The following is a 23,315-nucleotide window of genomic DNA, read 5'->3' as shown; positions in this document are numbered from 1 at the left end:
AGAAGCTGGATGGCACCGGCCTGAAAAGCAAGCTCAAGATGCCCAAGTTCGACAAGCCCAAATTTGCAGTCTCCTCCTCCAAGGCCGAGGCGCCCACAGCCAAGGTCAGCCTGCCCAGCGCAGAAGTCGACCTCCCCTCTGCCACCGTGACAGCCACAGGGGAGGGCCCAGGGCTGGGCTTGAAAGCCGACGTTTCTGGCGCCAAGACCGAGGGCGCCGGCTGGAAGCTGGAGAAGCCCTCCCTCGAGATGCCCAAAGCTGACATCAAAGCACCCAAGGTGGACATCAGCCTGCCATCCGTCGATGTCACCCTTCCAAAGGCCAGCGTTGACCTGCAGGCGCCCAAGGCCACCCTCAGCCTGGAGGGAGAAGCCAAAGTCGCAGAGAAGGAGGCCGCCAAGACCAAGGATGGCAAGTTCAAGATGCCCAAATTCGGCATGCCATCTTTTGGCTGGTCCAGCAGCAGAGAGGCCAAGGGCACCGTGTCCGCCGAGGTGGACGTCAGCCTCAAGGAACCAGAAGTGCCACTGCCCTCGGCAGCCGCAGAAGTGGATGTCACGCTGCCCTCGGCCGACATCCAAGCGCCTGGTGTGGAGGTGACCGTAGAGACACCCGCCGTAGCAGCAGAGGGCGAGAAAGGCCGATTCAAAATGCCCGATGTCAAGATGCCCAGCGTCAAGCTGCCCAAAGTCAAAGGTCCCCAGGTGCAGGTCAGCCTGCCCAAGGCCGAAGTCTCGCTGGCCAAAGGCCAGGAGGGCGAAGTCGCCCTGCAGGGCCCCGAGGCTGAAGCCAGCCTGGAGGTGGCCTCAGGCAAAGCTGAAGGTGGTGGGATGAAAATACACATGCCCAAAGTCAAGGTGCCCAGCGTGGTCTTCTCCAAGCCCACTGTCAAGTCTCCCAAGCTGGAGGCGGACGTCAGCCTCCCGCAGGCAGAGCTCAAGGCTGCTGACGCTGACCTCAGCATCACGGCCCCCGACATCAAGCTGCCCTCTGTCGAAGGCTCCCTGGAGCTCCAGGCGCCCGACATCGACCTCAAAGGGCCCTCCGCCGAAGGAGAGCTGAAGCTGGATGGCACCGGCCTGAAAAGCAAGCTCAAGATGCCCAAGTTCGACAAGCCCAAATTTGCAGTCTCCTCCTCCAAGGCCGAGGCGCCCACAGCCAAGGTCAGCCTGCCCAGCGCAGAAGTCGACCTCCCCTCTGCCACCGTGACAGCCACAGGGGAGGGCCCAGGGCTGGGCTTGAAAGCCGACGTTTCTGGCGCCAAGACCGAGGGCGCCGGCTGGAAGCTGGAGAAGCCCTCCCTCGAGATGCCCAAAGCTGACATCAAAGCACCCAAGGTGGACATCAGCCTGCCATCCGTCGATGTCACCCTTCCAAAGGCCAGCGTTGACCTGCAGGCGCCCGAGGCCACCCTCAGCCTGGAGGGAGAAGCCAAAGTCGCAGAGAAGGACGCCGCCAAGACCAAGGATGGCAAGTTCAAGATGCCCAAATTCGGCATGCCATCTTTTGGCTGGTCCAGCAGCAGAGAGGCCAAGGGCACCGTGTCCGCCGAGGTGGACGTCAGCCTCAAGGAACCAGAAGTGCCGCTGCCCTCGGCAGCTGCTGAAGTGGACGTCACGCTGCCCTCGGCCGACATCCAAGCGCCCGGTGTGGAGGTGACCGTAGAGACACCCGCCGTAGCAGCAGAGGGCGAGAAAGGCCGATTCAAAATGCCCGATGTCAAGATGCCCAGCGTCAAGCTGCCCAAAGTCAAAGGTCCCCAGGTGCAGGTCAGCCTGCCCAAGGCCGAAGTCTCGCTGGCCAAAGGCCAGGAGGGCGAAGTCGCCCTGCAGGGCCCCGAGGCTGAAGCCAGCCTGGAGGTGGCCTCAGGCAAAGCTGAAGGTGGTGGGATGAAAATACACATGCCCAAAGTCAAGGTGCCCAGCGTGGTCTTCTCCAAGCCCACTGTCAAGTCTCCCAAGTTGGAGGCGGACGTCAGCCTCCCGCAGGCAGAGCTCAAGGCTGCTGACGCTGACCTCAGCATCACGGCCCCCGACATCAAGCTGCCCTCTGTCGAAGGCTCCCTGGAGCTCCAGGCGCCCGACATCGACCTCAAAGGGCCCTCCGCCGAAGGAGAGCTGAAGCTGGATGGCACCGGCCTGAAAAGCAAGCTCAAGATGCCCAAGTTCGACAAGCCCAAATTTGCAGTCTCCTCCTCCAAGGCCGAGGCGCCCACAGCCAAGGTCAGCCTGCCCAGCGCAGAAGTCGACCTCCCCTCTGCCACCGTGACAGCCACAGGGGAGGGCCCAGGGCTGGGCTTGAAAGCCGACGTTTCTGGCGCCAAGACCGAGGGCGCCGGCTGGAAGCTGGAGAAGCCCTCCCTCGAGATGCCCAAAGCTGACATCAAAGCACCCAAGGTGGACATCAGCCTGCCATCCGTCGATGTCACCCTTCCAAAGGCCAGCGTTGACCTGCAGGCGCCCGAGGCCACCCTCAGCCTGGAGGGAGAAGCCAAAGTCGCAGAGAAGGAGGCCGCCAAGACCAAGGATGGCAAGTTCAAGATGCCCAAATTCGGCATGCCATCTTTTGGCTGGTCCAGCAGCAGAGAGGCCAAGGGCACCGTGTCCGCCGAGGTGGACGTCAGCCTCAAGGAACCAGAAGTGCCACTGCCCTCGGCAGCCGCAGAAGTGGACGTCACGCTGCCCTCGGCCGACATCCAAGCGCCCGGTGTGGAGGTGACCGTAGAGACACCCGCCGTAGCAGCAGAGGGCGAGAAAGGCCGATTCAAAATGCCCGATGTCAAGATGCCCAGCGTCAAGCTGCCCAAAGTCAAAGGTCCCCAGGTGCAGGTCAGCCTGCCCAAGGCCGAAGTCTCGCTGGCCAAAGGCCAGGAGGGCGAAGTCGCCCTGCAGGGCCCCGAGGCTGAAGCCAGCCTGGAGGTGGCCTCAGGCAAAGCTGAAGGTGGTGGGATGAAAATACACATGCCCAAAGTCAAGGTGCCCAGCGTGGTCTTCTCCAAGCCCACTGTCAAGTCTCCCAAGCTGGAGGCGGACGTCAGCCTCCCGCAGGCAGAGCTCAAGGCTGCTGACGCTGACCTCAGCATCACGGCCCCCGACATCAAGCTGCCCTCTGTCGAAGGCTCCCTGGAGCTCCAGGCGCCCGACATCGACCTCAAAGGGCTCTCCGCCGAAGGAGAGCTCAAGCTGGAAGGCACGGGCCTGAAAGGCAAGCTCAAGATGCCCAAGTTCGACAAGCCCAAATTTGCAGTCTCCTCCTCCAAGGCCGAGGCGCCCACAGCCAAGGTCAGCCTGCCCAGCGCAGAAGTCGACCTCCCCTCTGCCACCGTGACAGCAACAGGGGAGGGCCCCGGGCTGGGCTTGAAAGCCGACGTTTCTGGCGCCAAGACCGAGGGCGCCGGCTGGAAGCTGGAGAAGCCCTCCCTCGAGATGCCCAAAGCTGACATCAAAGCTCCCAAGGTGGACATCAGCCTGCCATCCGTCGATGTCACCCTTCCAAAGGCCAGCGTTGACCTGCAGGCGCCCGAGGCCACCCTCAGCCTGGAGGGAGAAGCCAAAGTCGCAGAGAAGGACGCCGCCAAGACCAAGGATGGCAAGTTCAAGATGCCCAAATTCGGCATGCCATCTTTTGGCTGGTCCAGCAGCAAAGAGGCCAAGGGCACCGTGTCCGCCGAGGTGGACGTCAGCCTCAAGGAACCAGAAGTGCCGCTGCCCTCGGCAGCCGCTGAAGTGGACGTCACGCTGCCCTCGGCCGACATCCAAGCGCCCGGTGTGGAGGTGACCGTAGAGACACCCGCCGTAGCAGCAGAGGGCGAGAAAGGCCGATTCAAAATGCCCGATGTCAAGATGCCCAGCGTCAAGCTGCCCAAAGTCAAAGGTCCCCAGGTGCAGGTCAGCCTGCCCAAGGCCGAAGTCTCGCTGGCCAAAGGCCAGGAGGGCGAAGTCGCCCTGCAGGGCCCCGAGGCTGAAGCCAGCCTGGAGGTGGCCTCAGGCAAAGCTGAAGGTGGTGGGATGAAAATACACATGCCCAAAGCCAAGGTGCCCAGCGTGGTCTTCTCCAAGCCCACTGTCAAGTCTCCCAAGTTGGAGGCGGACGTCAGCCTCCCGCAGGCAGAGCCAAAGGCTGCTGACGCTGACCTCAGCATCACGGCCCCCGACATCAAGCTGCCCTCTGTCGAAGGCTCCCTGGAGCTCCAGGCGCCCGACATCGACCTCAAAGGGCCCTCCGCCGAAGGAGAGCTCAAGCTGGAAGGCACCGGCCTGAAAGGCAAGCTCAAGATGCCCAAGTTCGACAAGCCCAAATTTGCAGTCTCCTCCTCCAAGGCCGAGGCGCCCACAGCCAAGGTCAGCCTGCCCAGCGCAGAAGTCGACCTCCCCTCTGCCACCGTGACAGCCACAGGGGAGGGCCCAGGGCTGGGCTTGAAAGCCGACGTTTCTGGCGCCAAGACCGAGGGCGCCGGCTGGAAGCTGGAGAAGCCCTCCCTCGAGATGCCCAAAGCTGACATCAAAGCTCCCAAGGTGGACATCAGCCTGCCCTCCGTCGATGTCACCCTTCCAAAGGCCAGCGTTGACCTGCAGGCGCCCGAGGCCACCCTCAGCCTGGAGGGAGAAGCCAAAGTCGCAGAGAAGGAGGCCGCCAAGACCAAGGATGGCAAGTTCAAGATGCCCAAATTCGGCATGCCATCTTTTGGCTGGTCCAGCAGCAGAGAGGCCAAGGGCACCGTGTCCGCCGAGGTGGACGTCAGCCTCAAGGAACCAGAAGTGCCGCTGCCCTCGGCAGCCGCAGAAGTGGACGTCACGCTGCCCTCGGCCGACATCCAAGCGCCCGGTGTGGAGGTGACCGTAGAGACACCCGCCGTAGCAGCAGAGGGCGAGAAAGGCCGATTCAAAATGCCCGATGTCAAGATGCCCAGCGTCAAGCTGCCCAAAGTCAAAGGTCCCCAGGTGCAGGTCAGCCTGCCCAAGGCCGAAGTCTCGCTGGCCAAAGGCCAGGAGGGCGAAGTCGCCCTGCAGGGCCCCGAGGCTGAAGCCAGCCTGGAGGTGGCCTCAGGCAAAGCTGAAGGTGGTGGGATGAAAATACACATGCCCAAAGTCAAGGTGCCCAGCGTGGTCTTCTCCAAGCCCACTGTCAAGTCTCCCAAGTTGGAGGCGGACGTCAGCCTCCCGCAGGCAGAGCTCAAGGCTGCTGACGCTGACCTCAGCATCACGGCCCCCGACATCAAGCTGCCCTCTGTCGAAGGCTCCCTGGAGCGCCAGGCGCCCGACATCGACCTCAAAGGGCCCTCCGCCGAAGGAGAGCTCAAGCTGGAAGGCACCAGCCTGAAAGGCAAGCTCAAGATGCCCAAGTTCGACAAGCCCAAATTTGCAGTCTCCTCTTCCAAGGCTGAGGCGCCCACAGCCAAGGTCAGCCTGCCCAGCGCAGAAGTCGACCTCCCCTCTGCCACCGTGACAGCAACAGGGGAGGGCCCCGGGCTGGGCTTGAAAGCCGACGTTTCTGGCGCCAAGACCGAGGGCGCCGGCTGGAAGCTGGAGAAGCCCTCCCTCGAGATGCCCAAAGCTGACATCAAAGCTCCCAAGGTGGACATCAGCCTGCCCTCCGTCGATGTCACCCTTCCAAAGGCCAGCGTTGACCTGCAGGCGCCCGAGGCCACCCTCAGCCTGGAGGGAGAAGCCAAAGTCGCAGAGAAGGAGGCCGCCAAGACCAAGGATGGCAAGTTCAAGATGCCCAAATTCGGCATGCCATCTTTTGGCTGGTCCAGCAGCAGAGAGGCCAAGGGCACCGTGTCCGCCGAGGTGGACGTCAGCCTCAAGGAACCAGAAGTGCCGCTGCCCTCGGCAGCCGCAGAAGTGGACGTCACGCTGCCCTCGGCCGACATCCAAGCGCCCGGTGTGGAGGTGACCGTAGAGACACCCGCCGTAGCAGCAGAGGGCGAGAAAGGCCGATTCAAAATGCCCGATGTCAAGATGCCCAGCGTCAAGCTGCCCAAAGTCAAAGGTCCCCAGGTGCAGGTCAGCCTGCCCAAGGCCGAAGTCTCGCTGGCCAAAGGCCAGGAGGGCGAAGTCGCCCTGCAGGGCCCCGAGGCTGAAGCCAGCCTGGAGGTGGCCTCAGGCAAAGCTGAAGGTGGTGGGATGAAAATACACATGCCCAAAGTCAAGGTGCCCAGCGTGGTCTTCTCCAAGCCCACTGTCAAGTCTCCCAAGTTGGAGGCGGACGTCAGCCTCCCGCAGGCAGAGCTCAAGGCTGCTGACGCTGACCTCAGCATCACGGCCCCCGACATCAAGCTGCCCTCTGTCGAAGGCTCCCTGGAGCTCCAGGCGCCCGACATCGACCTCAAAGGGCCCTCCGCCGAAGGAGAGCTCAAGCTGGAAGGCACCGGCCTGAAAGGCAAGCTCAAGATGCCCAAGTTCGACAAGCCCAAATTTGCAGTCTCCTCCTCCAAGGCCGAGGCGCCCACAGCCAAGGTCAGCCTGCCCAGCGCAGAAGTCGACCTCCCCTCTGCCACCGTGACAGCCACAGGGGAGGGCCCAGGGCTGGGCTTGAAAGCCGACGTTTCTGGCGCCAAGACCGAGGGCGCCGGCTGGAAGCTGGAGAAGCCCTCCCTCGAGATGCCCAAAGCTGACATCAAAGCTCCCAAGGTGGACATCAGCCTGCCATCCGTCGATGTCACCCTTCCAAAGGCCAGCGTTGACCTGCAGGCGCCCGAGGCCACCCTCAGCCTGGAGGGAGAAGCCAAAGTCGCAGAGAAGGAGGCCGCCAAGACCAAGGATGGCAAGTTCAAGATGCCCAAATTCGGCATGCCATCTTTTGGCTGGTCCAGCAGCAAAGAGGCCAAGGGCACCGTGTCCGCCGAGGTGGACGTCAGCCTCAAGGAACCAGAAGTGCCGCTGCCCTCGGCAGCCGCTGAAGTGGACGTCACGCTGCCCTCGGCCGACATCCAAGCGCCCGGTGTGGAGGTGACCGTAGAGACACCCGCCGTAGCAGCAGAGGGCGAGAAAGGCCGATTCAAAATGCCCGATGTCAAGATGCCCAGCGTCAAGCTGCCCAAAGTCAAAGGTCCCCAGGTGCAGGTCAGCCTGCCCAAGGCCGAAGTCTCGCTGGCCAAAGGCCAGGAGGGCGAAGTCGCCCTGCAGGGCCCCGAGGCTGAAGCCAGCCTGGAGGTGGCCTCAGGCAAAGCTGAAGGTGGTGGGATGAAAATACACATGCCCAAAGCCAAGGTGCCCAGCGTGGTCTTCTCCAAGCCCACTGTCAAGTCTCCCAAGTTGGAGGCGGACGTCAGCCTCCCGCAGGCAGAGCTCAAGGCTGCTGACGCTGACCTCAGCATCACGGCCCCCGACATCAAGCTGCCCTCTGTCGAAGGCTCCCTGGAGCTCCAGGCGCCCGACATCGACCTCAAAGGGCCCTCCGCCGAAGGAGAGCTCAAGCTGGAAGGCACCGGCCTGAAAGGCAAGCTCAAGATGCCCAAGTTCGACAAGCCCAAATTTGCAGTCTCCTCCTCCAAGGCCGAGGCGCCCACAGCCAAGGTCAGCCTGCCCAGCGCAGAAGTCGACCTCCCCTCTGCCACCGTGACAGCCACAGGGGAGGGCCCAGGGCTGGGCTTGAAAGCCGACGTTTCTGGCGCCAAGACCGAGGGCGCCGGCTGGAAGCTGGAGAAGCCCTCCCTCGAGATGCCCAAAGCTGACATCAAAGCTCCCAAGGTGGACATCAGCCTGCCCTCCGTCGATGTCACCCTTCCAAAGGCCAGCGTTGACCTGCAGGCGCCCGAGGCCACCCTCAGCCTGGAGGGAGAAGCCAAAGTCGCAGAGAAGGAGGCCGCCAAGACCAAGGATGGCAAGTTCAAGATGCCCAAATTCGGCATGCCATCTTTTGGCTGGTCCAGCAGCAGAGAGGCCAAGGGCACCGTGTCCGCCGAGGTGGACGTCAGCCTCAAGGAACCAGAAGTGCCGCTGCCCTCGGCAGCCGCAGAAGTGGACGTCACGCTGCCCTCGGCCGACATCCAAGCGCCCGGTGTGGAGGTGACCGTAGAGACACCCGCCGTAGCAGCAGAGGGCGAGAAAGGCCGATTCAAAATGCCCGATGTCAAGATGCCCAGCGTCAAGCTGCCCAAAGTCAAAGGTCCCCAGGTGCAGGTCAGCCTGCCCAAGGCCGAAGTCTCGCTGGCCAAAGGCCAGGAGGGCGAAGTCGCCCTGCAGGGCCCCGAGGCTGAAGCCAGCCTGGAGGTGGCCTCAGGCAAAGCTGAAGGTGGTGGGATGAAAATACACATGCCCAAAGCCAAGGTGCCCAGCGTGGTCTTCTCCAAGCCCACTGTCAAGTCTCCCAAGTTGGAGGCGGACGTCAGCCTCCCGCAGGCAGAGCTCAAGGCTGCTGACGCTGACCTCAGCATCACGGCCCCCGACATCAAGCTGCCCTCTGTCGAAGGCTCCCTGGAGCTCCAGGCGCCCGACATCGACCTCAAAGGGCCCTCCGCCGAAGGAGAGCTCAAGCTGGAAGGCACCGGCCTGAAAGGCAAGCTCAAGATGCCCAAGTTCGACAAGCCCAAATTTGCAGTCTCCTCCTCCAAGGCCGAGGCGCCCACAGCCAAGGTCAGCCTGCCCAGCGCAGAAGTCGACCTCCCCTCTGCCACCGTGACAGCCACAGGGGAGGGCCCAGGGCTGGGCTTGAAAGCCGACGTTTCTGGCGCCAAGACCGAGGGCGCCGGCTGGAAGCTGGAGAAGCCCTCCCTCGAGATGCCCAAAGCTGACATCAAAGCTCCCAAGGTGGACATCAGCCTGCCCTCCGTCGATGTCACCCTTCCAAAGGCCAGCGTTGACCTGCAGGCGCCCGAGGCCACCCTCAGCCTGGAGGGAGAAGCCAAAGTCGCAGAGAAGGAGGCCGCCAAGACCAAGGATGGCAAGTTCAAGATGCCCAAATTCGGCATGCCATCTTTTGGCTGGTCCAGCAGCAGAGAGGCCAAGGGCACCGTGTCCGCCGAGGTGGACGTCAGCCTCAAGGAACCAGAAGTGCCGCTGCCCTCGGCAGCCGCAGAAGTGGACGTCACGCTGCCCTCGGCCGACATCCAAGCGCCCGGTGTGGAGGTGACCGTAGAGACACCCGCCGTAGCAGCAGAGGGCGAGAAAGGCCGATTCAAAATGCCCGATGTCAAGATGCCCAGCGTCAAGCTGCCCAAAGTCAAAGGTCCCCAGGTGCAGGTCAGCCTGCCCAAGGCCGAAGTCTCGCTGGCCAAAGGCCAGGAGGGCGAAGTCGCCCTGCAGGGCCCCGAGGCTGAAGCCAGCCTGGAGGTGGCCTCAGGCAAAGCTGAAGGTGGTGGGATGAAAATACACATGCCCAAAGCCAAGGTGCCCAGCGTGGTCTTCTCCAAGCCCACTGTCAAGTCTCCCAAGTTGGAGGCGGACGTCAGCCTCCCGCAGGCAGAGCTCAAGGCTGCTGACGCTGACCTCAGCATCACGGCCCCCGACATCAAGCTGCCCTCTGTCGAAGGCTCCCTGGAGCTCCAGGCGCCCGACATCGACCTCAAAGGGCCCTCCGCCGAAGGAGAGCTCAAGCTGGAAGGCACCAGCCTGAAAGGCAAGCTCAAGATGCCCAAGTTCGACAAGCCCAAATTTGCAGTCTCCTCTTCCAAGGCTGAGGCGCCCACAGCCAAGGTCAGCCTGCCCAGCGCAGAAGTCGACCTCCCCTCTGCCACCGTGACAGCAACAGGGGAGGGCCCCGGGCTGGGCTTGAAAGCCGACGTTTCTGGCGCCAAGACCGAGGGCGCCGGCTGGAAGCTGGAGAAGCCCTCCCTCGAGATGCCCAAAGCTGACATCAAAGCTCCCAAGGTGGACATCAGCCTGCCCTCCGTCGATGTCACCCTTCCAAAGGCCAGCGTTGACCTGCAGGCGCCCGAGGCCACCCTCAGCCTGGAGGGAGAAGCCAAAGTCGCAGAGAAGGAGGCCGCCAAGACCAAGGATGGCAAGTTCAAGATGCCCAAATTCGGCATGCCATCTTTTGGCTGGTCCAGCAGCAGAGAGGCCAAGGGCACCGTGTCCGCCGAGGTGGACGTCAGCCTCAAGGAACCAGAAGTGCCGCTGCCCTCGGCAGCCGCAGAAGTGGACGTCACGCTGCCCTCGGCCGACATCCAAGCGCCCGGTGTGGAGGTGACCGTAGAGACACCCGCCGTAGCAGCAGAGGGCGAGAAAGGCCGATTCAAAATGCCCGATGTCAAGATGCCCAGCGTCAAGCTGCCCAAAGTCAAAGGTCCCCAGGTGCAGGTCAGCCTGCCCAAGGCCGAAGTCTCGCTGGCCAAAGGCCAGGAGGGCGAAGTCGCCCTGCAGGGCCCCGAGGCTGAAGCCAGCCTGGAGGTGGCCTCAGGCAAAGCTGAAGGTGGTGGGATGAAAATACACATGCCCAAAGTCAAGGTGCCCAGCGTGGTCTTCTCCAAGCCCACTGTCAAGTCTCCCAAGTTGGAGGCGGACGTCAGCCTCCCGCAGGCAGAGCTCAAGGCTGCTGACGCTGACCTCAGCATCACGGCCCCCGACATCAAGCTGCCCTCTGTCGAAGGCTCCCTGGAGCTCCAGGCGCCCGACATCGACCTCAAAGGGCCCTCCGCCGAAGGAGAGCTCAAGCTGGAAGGCACCGGCCTGAAAGGCAAGCTCAAGATGCCCAAGTTCGACAAGCCCAAATTTGCAGTCTCCTCCTCCAAGGCCGAGGCGCCCACAGCCAAGGTCAGCCTGCCCAGCGCAGAAGTCGACCTCCCCTCTGCCACCGTGACAGCCACAGGGGAGGGCCCAGGGCTGGGCTTGAAAGCCGACGTTTCTGGCGCCAAGACCGAGGGCGCCGGCTGGAAGCTGGAGAAGCCCTCCCTCGAGATGCCCAAAGCTGACATCAAAGCTCCCAAGGTGGACATCAGCCTGCCCTCCGTCGATGTCACCCTTCCAAAGGCCAGCGTTGACCTGCAGGCGCCCGAGGCCACCCTCAGCCTGGAGGGAGAAGCCAAAGTCGCAGAGAAGGAGGCCGCCAAGACCAAGGATGGCAAGTTCAAGATGCCCAAATTCGGCATGCCATCTTTTGGCTGGTCCAGCAGCAGAGAGGCCAAGGGCACCGTGTCCGCCGAGGTGGACGTCAGCCTCAAGGAACCAGAAGTGCCGCTGCCCTCGGCAGCCGCAGAAGTGGACGTCACGCTGCCCTCGGCCGACATCCAAGCGCCCGGTGTGGAGGTGACCGTAGAGACACCCGCCGTAGCAGCAGAGGGCGAGAAAGGCCGATTCAAAATGCCCGATGTCAAGATGCCCAGCGTCAAGCTGCCCAAAGTCAAAGGTCCCCAGGTGCAGGTCAGCCTGCCCAAGGCCGAAGTCTCGCTGGCCAAAGGCCAGGAGGGCGAAGTCGCCCTGCAGGGCCCCGAGGCTGAAGCCAGCCTGGAGGTGGCCTCAGGCAAAGCTGAAGGTGGTGGGATGAAAATACACATGCCCAAAGTCAAGGTGCCCAGCGTGGTCTTCTCCAAGCCCACTGTCAAGTCTCCCAAGTTGGAGGCGGACGTCAGCCTCCCGCAGGCAGAGCTCAAGGCTGCTGACGCTGACCTCAGCATCACGGCCCCCGACATCAAGCTGCCCTCTGTCGAAGGCTCCCTGGAGCTCCAGGCGCCCGACATCGACCTCAAAGGGCCCTCCGCCGAAGGAGAGCTCAAGCTGGAAGGCACCGGCCTGAAAGGCAAGCTCAAGATGCCCAAGTTCGACAAGCCCAAATTTGCAGTCTCCTCCTCCAAGGCCGAGGCGCCCACAGCCAAGGTCAGCCTGCCCAGCGCAGAAGTCGACCTCCCCTCTGCCACCGTGACAGCCACAGGGGAGGGCCCAGGGCTGGGCTTGAAAGCCGACGTTTCTGGCGCCAAGACCGAGGGCGCCGGCTGGAAGCTGGAGAAGCCCTCCCTCGAGATGCCCAAAGCTGACATCAAAGCTCCCAAGGTGGACATCAGCCTGCCCTCCGTCGATGTCACCCTTCCAAAGGCCAGCGTTGACCTGCAGGCGCCCGAGGCCACCCTCAGCCTGGAGGGAGAAGCCAAAGTCGCAGAGAAGGAGGCCGCCAAGACCAAGGATGGCAAGTTCAAGATGCCCAAATTCGGCATGCCATCTTTTGGCTGGTCCAGCAGCAGAGAGGCCAAGGGCACCGTGTCCGCCGAGGTGGACGTCAGCCTCAAGGAACCAGAAGTGCCGCTGCCCTCGGCAGCCGCAGAAGTGGACGTCACGCTGCCCTCGGCCGACATCCAAGCGCCCGGTGTGGAGGTGACCGTAGAGACACCCGCCGTAGCAGCAGAGGGCGAGAAAGGCCGATTCAAAATGCCCGATGTCAAGATGCCCAGCGTCAAGCTGCCCAAAGTCAAAGGTCCCCAGGTGCAGGTCAGCCTGCCCAAGGCCGAAGTCTCGCTGGCCAAAGGCCAGGAGGGCGAAGTCGCCCTGCAGGGCCCCGAGGCTGAAGCCAGCCTGGAGGTGGCCTCAGGCAAAGCTGAAGGTGGTGGGATGAAAATACACATGCCCAAAGTCAAGGTGCCCAGCGTGGTCTTCTCCAAGCCCACTGTCAAGTCTCCCAAGTTGGAGGCGGACGTCAGCCTCCCGCAGGCAGAGCTCAAGGCTGCTGACGCTGACCTCAGCATCACGGCCCCCGACATCAAGCTGCCCTCTGTCGAAGGCTCCCTGGAGCTCCAGGCGCCCGACATCGACCTCAAAGGGCCCTCCGCCGAAGGAGAGCTGAAGCTGGAAGGCACCGGCCTGAAAGGCAAGCTCAAGATGCCCAAGTTCGACAAGCCCAAATTTGCAGTCTCGTCCTCCAAGGCCGAGGCGCCCACAGCCAAGGTCAGCCTGCCCAGCGCAGAAGTCGACCTCCCCTCTGCCACCGTGACAGCCACAGGGGAGGGCCCAGGGCTGGGCTTGAAAGCCGACGTTTCTGGCGCCAAGACCGAGGGCGCCGGCTGGAAGCTGGAGAAGCCCTCCCTCGAGATGCCCAAAGCTGACATCAAAGCTCCCAAGGTGGACATCAGCCTGCCCTCCGTCGATGTCACCCTTCCAAAGGCCAGCGTTGACCTGCAGGCGCCCGAGGCCACCCTCAGCCTGGAGGGAGAAGCCAAAGTCGCAGAGAAGGAGGCCGCCAAGACCAAGGATGGCAAGTTCAAGATGCCCAAATTCGGCATGCCATCTTTTGGCTGGTCCAGCAGCAGAGAGGCCAAGGGCACCGTGTCCGCCGAGGTGGACGTCAGCCTCAAGGAACCAGAAGTGCCGCTGCCCTCGGCAGCCGCAGAAGTGGACGTCACGCTGCCCTCGGCCGACATCCAAGCGCCCGGTGTGGAGGTGACCGTAGAGACACCCGCCGTAGCAGCAGAGGGCGAGAAAGGCCGATTCAAAATGCCCGATGTCAAGATGCCCAGCGTCAAGCTGCCCAAAGTCAAAGGTCCCCAGGTGCAGGTCAGCCTGCCCAAGGCCGAAGTCTCGCTGGCCAAAGGCCAGGAGGGCGAAGTCGCCCTGCAGGGCCCCGAGGCTGAAGCCAGCCTGGAGGTGGCCTCAGGCAAAGCTGAAGGTGGTGGGATGAAAATACACATGCCCAAAGTCAAGGTGCCCAGCGTGGTCTTCTCCAAGCCCACTGTCAAGTCTCCCAAGCTGGAGGCGGACGTCAGCCTCCCGCAGGCAGAGCTCAAGGCTGCTGACGCTGACCTCAGCATCACGGCCCCCGACATCAAGCTGCCCTCTGTCGAAGGCTCCCTGGAGCTCCAGGCGCCCGACATCGACCTCAAAGGGCTCTCCGCCGAAGGAGAGCTCAAGCTGGAAGGCACGGGCCTGAAAGGCAAGCTCAAGATGCCCAAGTTCGACAAGCCCAAATTTGCAGTCTCGTCCTCCAAGGCCGAGGCGCCCACAGCCAAGGTCAGCCTGCCCAGCGCAGAAGTCGACCTCCCCTCTGCCACCGTGACAGCAACAGGGGAGGGCCCCGGGCTGGGCTTGAAAGCCGACGTTTCTGGCGCCAAGACCGAGGGCGCCGGCTGGAAGCTGGAGAAGCCCTCCCTCGAGATGCCCAAAGCTGACATCAAAGCTCCCAAGGTGGACATCAGCCTGCCCTCCGTCGATGTCACCCTTCCAAAGGCCAGCGTTGACCTGCAGGCGCCCGAGGCCACCCTCAGCCTGGAGGGAGAAGCCAAAGTCGCAGAGAAGGAGGCCGCCAAGATCAAGGATGGCAAGTTCAAGATGCCCAAATTCGGCATGCCATCTTTTGGCTGGTCCAGCAGCAAAGAGGCCAAGGGCACCGTGTCCGCCGAGGTGGACGTCAGCCTCAAGGAACCAGAAGTGCCGCTGCCCTCGGCAGCTGCTGAAGTGGACGTCACGCTGCCCTCGGCCGACATCCAAGCGCCCGGTGTGGAGGTGACCGTAGAGACACCCGCCGTAGCAGCAGAGGGCGAGAAAGGCCGATTCAAAATGCCCGATGTCAAGATGCCCAGCGTCAAGCTGCCCAAAGTCAAAGGTCCCCAGGTGCAGGTCAGCCTGCCCAAGGCCGAAGTCTCGCTGGCCAAAGGCCAGGAGGGCGAAGTCGCCCTGCAGGGCCCCGAGGCTGAAGCCAGCCTGGAGGTGGCCTCAGGCAAAGCTGAAGGTGGTGGGATGAAAATACACATGCCCAAAGTCAAGGTGCCCAGCGTGGTCTTCTCCAAGCCCACTGTCAAGTCTCCCAAGTTGGAGGCGGACGTCAGCCTCCCGCAGGCAGAGCTCAAGGCTGCTGACGCTGACCTCAGCATCACGGCCCCCGACATCAAGCTGCCCTCTGTCGAAGGCTCCCTGGAGCTCCAGGCGCCCGACATCGACCTCAAAGGGCCCTCCGCCGAAGGAGAGCTGAAGCTGGATGGCACCGGCCTGAAAAGCAAGCTCAAGATGCCCAAGTTCGACAAGCCCAAATTTGCAGTCTCGTCCTCCAAGGCCGAGGCGCCCACAGCCAAGGTCAGCCTGCCCAGCGCAGAAGTCGACCTCCCCTCTGCCACCGTGACAGCCACAGGGGAGGGCCCAGGGCTGGGCTTGAAAGCCGACGTTTCTGGCGCCAAGACCGAGGGCGCCGGCTGGAAGCTGGAGAAGCCCTCCCTCGAGATGCCCAAAGCTGACATCAAAGCTCCCAAGGTGGACATCAGCCTGCCCTCCGTCGATGTCACCCTTCCAAAGGCCAGCGTTGACCTGCAGGCGCCCGAGGCCACCCTCAGCCTGGAGGGAGAAGCCAAAGTCGCAGAGAAGGAGGCCGCCAAGACCAAGGATGGCAAGTTCAAGATGCCCAAATTCGGCATGCCATCTTTTGGCTGGTCCAGCAGCAGAGAGGCCAAGGGCACCGTGTCCGCCGAGGTGGACGTCAGCCTCAAGGAACCAGAAGTGCCGCTGCCCTCGGCAGCCGCAGAAGTGGACGTCACGCTGCCCTCGGCCGACATCCAAGCGCCCGGTGTGGAGGTGACCGTAGAGACACCCGCCGTAGCAGCAGAGGGCGAGAAAGGCCGATTCAAAATGCCCGATGTCAAGATGCCCAGCGTCAAGCTGCCCAAAGTCAAAGGTCCCCAGGTGCAGGTCAGCCTGCCCAAGGCCGAAGTCTCGCTGGCCAAAGGCCAGGAGGGCGAAGTCGCCCTGCAGGGCCCCGAGGCTGAAGCCAGCCTGGAGGTGGCCTCAGGCAAAGCTGAAGGTGGTGGGATGAAAATACACATGCCCAAAGTCAAGGTGCCCAGCGTGGTCTTCTCCAAGCCCACTGTCAAGTCTCCCAAGTTGGAGGCGGACGTCAGCCTCCCGCAGGCAGAGCTCAAGGCTGCTGACGCTGACCTCAGCATCACGGCCCCCGACATCAAGCTGCCCTCTGTCGAAGGCTCCCTGGAGCTCCAGGCGCCCGACATCGACCTCAAAGGGCCCTCCGCCGAAGGAGAGCTGAAGCTGGATGGCACCGGCCTGAAAGGCAAGCTCAAGATGCCCAAGTTCGACAAGCCCAAATTTGCAGTCTCCTCTTCCAAGGCTGAGGCGCCCACAGCCAAGGTCAGCCTGCCCAGCGCAGAAGTCGACCTCCCCTCTGCCACCGTGACAGCAACAGGGGAGGGCCCCGGGCTGGGCTTGAAAGCCGACGTTTCTGGCGCCAAGACCGAGGGCGCCGGCTGGAAGCTGGAGAAGCCCTCCCTCGAGATGCCCAAAGCTGACATCAAAGCTCCCAAGGTGGACATCAGCCTGCCCTCCGTCGATGTCACCCTTCCAAAGGCCAGCGTTGACCTGCAGGCGCCCGAGGCCACCCTCAGCCTGGAGGGAGAAGCCAAAGTCGCAGAGAAGGAGGCCGCCAAGACCAAGGATGGCAAGTTCAAGATGCCCAAATTCGGCATGCCATCTTTTGGCTGGTCCAGCAGCAGAGAGGCCAAGGGCACCGTGTCCGCCGAGGTGGACGTCAGCCTCAAGGAACCAGAATTGCCGCTGCCCTCGGCAGCCGCAGAAGTGGATGTGACATTGGCTGACTCTGAGACCCAAGCTCTTAGTTTAGATGTTCCCCTAGGATCTTCCACTGGTATAGAGGAGGAAATTGGTAAATCTAAGACTTCTGCATTTAGATTGCCTAAAATGTCTCTTTCTAAAAGTTTCAAACCTCATGGACAAAAGCAGCCTGGATTTGATGTTTCTGTTTCAGAAACTATTTGTCATTCCTTAACAGATGAAACTTCTTCTTTTCCTTCTGAGAGTGTTGGATCTAAACGTTTGTCTCACATTAAGGGAGAAAGTGTATCTAAAAGTTCCAAATTCAGAGTTCCTAGCATTGGCTTCTCTAAAATGGAAGTGACTTCATCTAAAATTGATTTGGAACCTTCAATAGAAAAGAATGATATTACTCTTACTAAATATGAAATTAATCTAACAGAATCTCGATCAAAACCAGCACCTCTTGCTGATGATAATCTTTCAGATTTTGAAATTTTAAGTGAAGATGGTTCTGAGGAGCAAGGAGGTTTTAAGCTAGAGGGAAAAACAACATCTGCTGATACATCTTTGGTAGACACAGAGGTCACAGTTAAAATTCCTAAATTCCGAAAACCAAAATTCAGAATTCGATCTAAGGGAAAAGGATCTCAAAGTGACATTGGTTTTAACGTGGATTCTGAAATTTCCAAGGGAAGGATAATATCTGATATGACTGATCCTGATATTGAAAAACCAGCTCAAACATCTGATGCCGAACTTGGTGTAAGGTTGCATAAGCCTGCACTTGAAGTTGTTCTGGATGCACCAACAATGGATCCAAATCTGTCACCCATGGAGATTCCCTTGCCAAAATTAGATGCAGAAATCTATGGCCCAGATTTAGAGTGCAAGGCAGAACAGGAAGTAGTTACAGGAGAGAAGGGTACTGAGGAGAAAGAAAACAAACTTAAATCATCAAAATTCAAACTGCCTTCATTTAGGTGGTCACCAAAGAAAGAAGCTATTGCTCCTTCTCATGTTGAGGAACATCTGGAAGGACCCACTTTGTCTACTTTATCTGGAGACATGGGGTCTGAATTAACTTTTCCTACTCCTGAGAATCAATATGTCCATGAGGAATTTGATACAACAGAAAAAGACAGTGAAAAGGCCAAAACCAAGAAGTCCCAATTTACCATGCCAAAGATCTCATTCCCTAAAATTAAGGGTCAGAAAGTACAGGTCTCTCTGCCTGTACTGGAAACTGATGTTTCTGGACCTAAACAAGAAAAAGAAAATGTTTCTCTTCAGAAATCTGAGAAAGAGAGTAGTGGAGAAGGGGCAGGACTTGGCATAAAAGTGCCAAAAGTTACAGTCCCAACTTTGGAATTTTCCAAACCAGAAGCCAAAGCTCCTAAAATAGAGATGGATATTAGCATGCCTACAGGTGACATCACAGTTCCTACCTGCGAAGAAGGTGATCTGACAGTGAAATCAGCTGCTGCTCGTGCCAGTCTCTCCACCTCAGATATTAAGACGATATCTGAACATTCGCTTGAGGTGAAGAGTCCTGGCATAAGTGTTGAAAGAACATCAGGTGAAATTGTTGTGGGTGATGTAGAGATAAAAGCTGAAGGTTCTGAAGGGAAAACAAAAATGTCTAAATTCCAAATGCCAAAGGTAGGAATTACACTTTCTAAAGGGAAAGGATCACAAAAGGATGTTGAGCAATCCAAATCAGAAGTCAAGGTTCCCCAGCTAAAAGCAACAGTAGAAATATCTGACATTGCTGTTGAAGCACCAGGCTTGGAGGTGGAATGTGGCACAGAATCGGAGACTTACAGCCCTGAAGCCAAAATTACCAAAACTGACAGTAAGGCATCAGAGGCTGACGTTCAGCTGCCATCAGCTGACATTTCTGTTCCAAAAACAGGCAGTGATATTCAGGATTCAGGTGCAGCAGTAAAGATCAAGGGGGAAATAAAGCAAGATGGAGATGGAGAAGAGAAAGAAGGACATTTCAAAATGCCCAAATTCAAACTTCCATCCTTCAGTTGGTCACCAAAGAAGGAAGCAAGTGTTAAATCAGATTCTGGAGCAAATTTAGAAGACCAAAAGCTTTCTGTCATGTCAAGCAGAATAGAGACAGAAGTGAAAGGAACTACAACTGATGATCAAGGTAGTGGGCCAGACCTTGATCTTGAAATATCTGCAGGAAAAGTTGAACAAAAAAGTCCAATTAAAAAGCCTCAATTTGTCATGCCTAAAATTTCACTCTCCAAGATCAAGGTTCCAAAATCTCAGTCTCATTCACCAAAAGTTGAAGCTAATGCTGCTCTTTCTAAAACAGAAATAGAGGCTGATGATTCAATTAAGATACCTGATATAGAAAAAAGTCATCCTGAAGGGACTGAAGAAGGGGCACAAATAATCATAAAACCGGCTGACACTACGGTCCGCACTCTGGAGTTTTCCAGAGTAGAAACTGAAGCCTCTAAAACTGAAATAACAGTCAGCTCAGCAAAGATTGATGCTTCTTTGACTCCCTCAGAGGGGAGTTTTCAACAGGTTGACTTAAAAATAAGTTCTACCACTGAATGTAACATTCAAAAAGCTGGTATTAAGCTCCCCAAAGGAGAAGCTTCAGCTGATTTGAAGAGCCCTGATATATTAACAGAAAGCTCATCAGTTGTGGATGGAAGAACAGTGAAACTGGAAGGTCCTGAGGGGAAGATTAAAATGCCCAAATTCCAGAAGACAAAGTTTGGAATCTCCCCAACAAAAGGGAAAGTCCCAGAGACAGAGATCAGCTCACCAAAAATAGAAGCTGAGCTACCCCATCTAAGAATGACAAAAGAAATTGGTGACATTGCTGTGGGAGTTCCAGCATCAGAACTTACATTTGATGTGTCAGATCCTGGAGCAGTTGATGGCAAGATAAAAACACCCCAAGCTCTGACAGGTGGCACTGTAGATGCAAAGGTAGACATAAGCACCCAGTCAGTGTCTAAACCAAAGACAGAGGGAGTTACTGAGAGTCTTGAGGAGAAGGAAATCAAACTAAAAGAACATGAAATAAAAGTTGAAGAAGTTCAGACTGAAGAACACCAGGGATGGTTTAAAATGCCAAAATTCAGAATACCTGCATTTGGCAGGGCATCCTCAAAGGAAAAGAAACATGATGCTGACACTGAAAGAAGTATGGAAAAAGCTCAGGCAACTATTCCTTCTGCTCAAATACAAACTGAAACAAGTATTCCTGGAAATACCTTCTCATTACCACATGCAGTTGCTGAAATTACTATTGGAAAAGAAGGGATTCAAAAATTAGGAGATTCTGTGAAGAGTTCTGATGCTGGCTTGCCAAAGGTGGAAGGAGATATTTCATTATCCACAGAAAAAACAGATAGTAGAGTGAATACTCCAAAAACTGAAACTTATGCAGATGTAGTTAAGCGCAGTGTTGAAGGACGTACTTCAGAAATCACAGTGTCTGCAGCAGAATTGTCTAAACCATACCCAAGTACTTCAGAAACTGACAAAGACAAGAGTTCAGCAAATAGGTTTCCTACATGTACACTGACATTTCCAGAGCATAAAGGCAAATCACAGGATATAGAAGTCCCAAAGGTAGAAAGTTCCATGAAGTTAGAGACATCAGGGGTAGGATGTAAACCATCATCAGCTGAAATTAGTCTAGATGCAACACAGAAGAAAAGAGATGTTAGTCTTCCAAAGGAAGAGCTAGATATTCAAAATAAAGAGGCAGCAATTAAAAAAGGAAAGATAAAGGGCGAAGTGAAAATCATAGGAAAAGACAGTGAAGAAAGTCAGTTAAAAAGGACTGTGTGTGAATGGTCTACAACAAAAGGATCAGAAGATGGTACTTACGTTACTGCTAAGATGGAAGATCTAAAGGTAGAAGTTCCAACAGTGAAGACGGATGTTAAAATTACTACAGTAGATCCTGAAATGAAATTTCAGGTGAAAAGTGTTGAAAAGGATGTGTCTGCAGGAGTGGAAGTGCAAGTAGAAGACAGAGCAGAAACAAGTAAAATTAAAGCATACAAGTTTAAGATTCCAAAGTTTGGAATGTTGCATTCAGAAATCAAGGGGTTTGAAGATGATACCAATTTGCCAAAGTCAGAAGCTGATTCAGCACCTAAAAGAGGCACAGCAGAAATGGAGTTACAAAAACCAGAAGGATCAATTGGCCTGGAAAATCAAGCTCTAGATCATATAGAAGCATCTGCCAGAATAACAGGGGAAACAGTGGACCAAACACAAGGTGTCCCAGAAGTAATTGTAAGAATTCCCAAACTAAAAATACCAAGATTCACTTTCAGAACTCTCCCAATTGAAGCTGATGTTTTACTGTCAAAAGTAGTAACAGATCCAAAGGGATCTAGTTCTGACATTGAAATAGTGAAACTGCAAGCAAGCTCTGCTATCCCAGAAGAAACACCAGGAGCTCTAGAGGGGGGTATTCAAAAAGCAAAAAGCAAGATTTTAACAGTGACTGAACCTGACATTAAAACAGCACAAATGACAGCTACCATAGAGTCGTCCCTTTCAAGTGCAGGGCAAGACATCCATTGGTCTTACATAGAGGGCCAAGAAGTAAGTGAGAAAGTAGAACCTGAACATGTTGCTATTGAGCGATGTGAGATCTACACAACTGAAATACTGAAAGAATCAGAGATTCTGTCAGCAGAGGTCAAAACTGCTGCTTTGGGATTCTCATTGCTAAAGGCAAAGTTGCCGGAATCACACAGTGATTTAGATGTGCTGGTCCAGCAGCCATCTCCAACAGGAGATGTATCAATGGGAAAACCTACAGGTGCTGGTGAAAGCTTTGGAGGAGCAGCACAGAGAACTGGCAGTGCTGAGCCTAAACTATCTGACAAACCACACCATGAATCTGAAGAATCTAGAGGAAAAGTAAGATTGACAAAGTTAAAAACATCTACTACTGAAGTGAAGTGTTCCAGTAAACTTGAAGAGAGTTTTCCTGATAAATCACCAGAGGGAATAACTGCAGTTCCTCTCTCTAAAGATGAAGATGTAGTTGAAGCAGTGGAAGGTGAAGAAAAAGACATAACCAATGAGAAAGAAAAGACTGATAATAAAAGATCTCCTGGAAGATTCAAATTTTGGCTTCCAAGTATTGGCTTTTCATCTTCTGGGGATGAAACAAGCACAGATGCAAAACCAGAAATAAAAAAATCAGTTCCAGAAGATGTGAAACCTGCTGACACATCAGATGATTCCTCTAAGCAGGCTGAAAAACCTGGATGGTTTCGATTTCCCAAGCTTGGTTTCACATCTCCTTCCAAAAAGGCTAAGTCTGTTGACAAAGAAGAGGTGGGTCATAAAGAGGTGAGACTCTCAGATGAAGATAGCCCAACAGATAAACCAGATGTGTTTTTTGATGCACAAGAAAGCTTATCACCTAAAGAAATAGAAGGTGAAAAAGCTGAAACTGATGGGGCCTCATCTATCGTGACATCTTCAGCAAGAACTGAACTAATCTTGTTGGAGGAAGAAAAAGATAGTAAATCTAATATTGTTGGAGGTACAACCAAATGAAGGTTGTATTTTCTCAATCCTCAATGGAAACAAAATCATCCATATGTACAGAAGAGAATATTTTCCTAATTTTCCACTAACTGAAGATTAAAACCCAAGGCTGGTATTCATGAAAACACTTGAACAGAATTTAGTACATTCAAATTTTCAAGTACATGGATGTACTTACTAGATTTTATGCTAATAAAAATAAAGATTTCTTCATATCTACCCCAAGGGCAACAATTATGACAGGTGCAGAGGGGCCCATAGTTTGAGCAAAGTCCGAGTAGATACCAGAACCATGGAAGTAAATCATTGAAAGGTTCAACAATAACAAAAGGCTTCTTAAAGAGGCTTCTCAAAACACACTGGTTGTATTTAGATTACAGATTATTTCCAGAATGGGTTCTAAAATAGTACTATGAGAACTATACTTACCTGTTTAGATTTTGGAACTTTCTGATCTACTTTTGCTTTGTTATTAAAATGTTTTTCTCTATTTCAGCTATGGTAGTATGTATATTCCACAAACACTTTAAAATATAAAATACAAAGTAAATACTAGTGTAGAGAGACTAATGCTTTGCCTCTTCCTCTCCTCTTATTTTTTTATTATTGTGGCGGGTCGTATTTAGCCTTAAAATAATTTTAAAAAAACAGCAAAAACCAACAGAATCGTTTCAAGACCAAAAAACATGTAACTAGATCATATTTGTAAGATACCAGAATAAAAAATGCTTACAAAGAATATTATTCAAATGTGGATAAATAAATTTTTCTGTATATACTTATGGGATAGTTCAATGCTTAGAATGATCTGCCACACTGGTGGAATTGCTTCAGAGATATTCCGGGGAAGGAGGTGTATATAATTATTTGCTGCTTTGTTTATATTAATGCTTCTCTCAAGTGCACAATGAAAACCAGAGTGCATATGTGACAGCCTTCACATGTACCATTAAAACACTGTCTGTATTCTTAATTCACAATAAACTCACTGTATGAATAATAACTTGAGTACAGGGTGAGTTACTGACATTTATGATTTGGAAAATCCCAGCCCAAACTTGCAAAAGTTTGCATTTACTTCACTGTCTGCTGAGGTGGATGCCTGATGACAGCACAGTTCCTAAATATAGGAGTAATGGAGACTTTTCACTCATTACAATCCCAAGTTGAATCATAGAATATGTTGAATCCGAAGGAACCTGTCAGGATCCTTGAATCCCACTTCTGGCCCTGCACAGGACACACCAAGACTCACCATGTGCCTGAGAGCTTTGTCCAAAAGGCTTCCTGAACTCTGTCAGATTTGGGGCTGTGACCACTGCTCTGGGGAGTCTGTTTCAGTGC

The 23,315-nt window shown here is 55.9% G+C and overlaps 1 protein-coding gene across 1 annotated transcript in view; it reads left to right on the top strand.

The window, feature by feature from the left end:
* The window catches only part of LOC134551490 (protein AHNAK2-like), a 71,287-nt gene extending 48,313 nt beyond the window's left edge, over positions 1-22,974 (top strand). The window contains exon 8 of the mRNA XM_063399152.1: positions 29-22,974. Within this exon, the coding sequence (XP_063255222.1) occupies positions 29-21,980 (21,952 nt within the window). The 3' untranslated portion in view covers positions 21,981-22,974. The remainder of the gene's footprint in view (positions 1-28) is intronic.
* Positions 22,975-23,315: the final 341 nt, after the last annotated feature.

Source organism: Prinia subflava, chromosome 5, assembly GCF_021018805.1.
Source record: "Prinia subflava isolate CZ2003 ecotype Zambia chromosome 5, Cam_Psub_1.2, whole genome shotgun sequence".
Classification (NCBI taxonomy): domain Eukaryota; kingdom Metazoa; phylum Chordata; class Aves; order Passeriformes; family Cisticolidae; genus Prinia; species Prinia subflava.
This window is presented reverse-complemented; position numbering and strand designations above follow the sequence as displayed.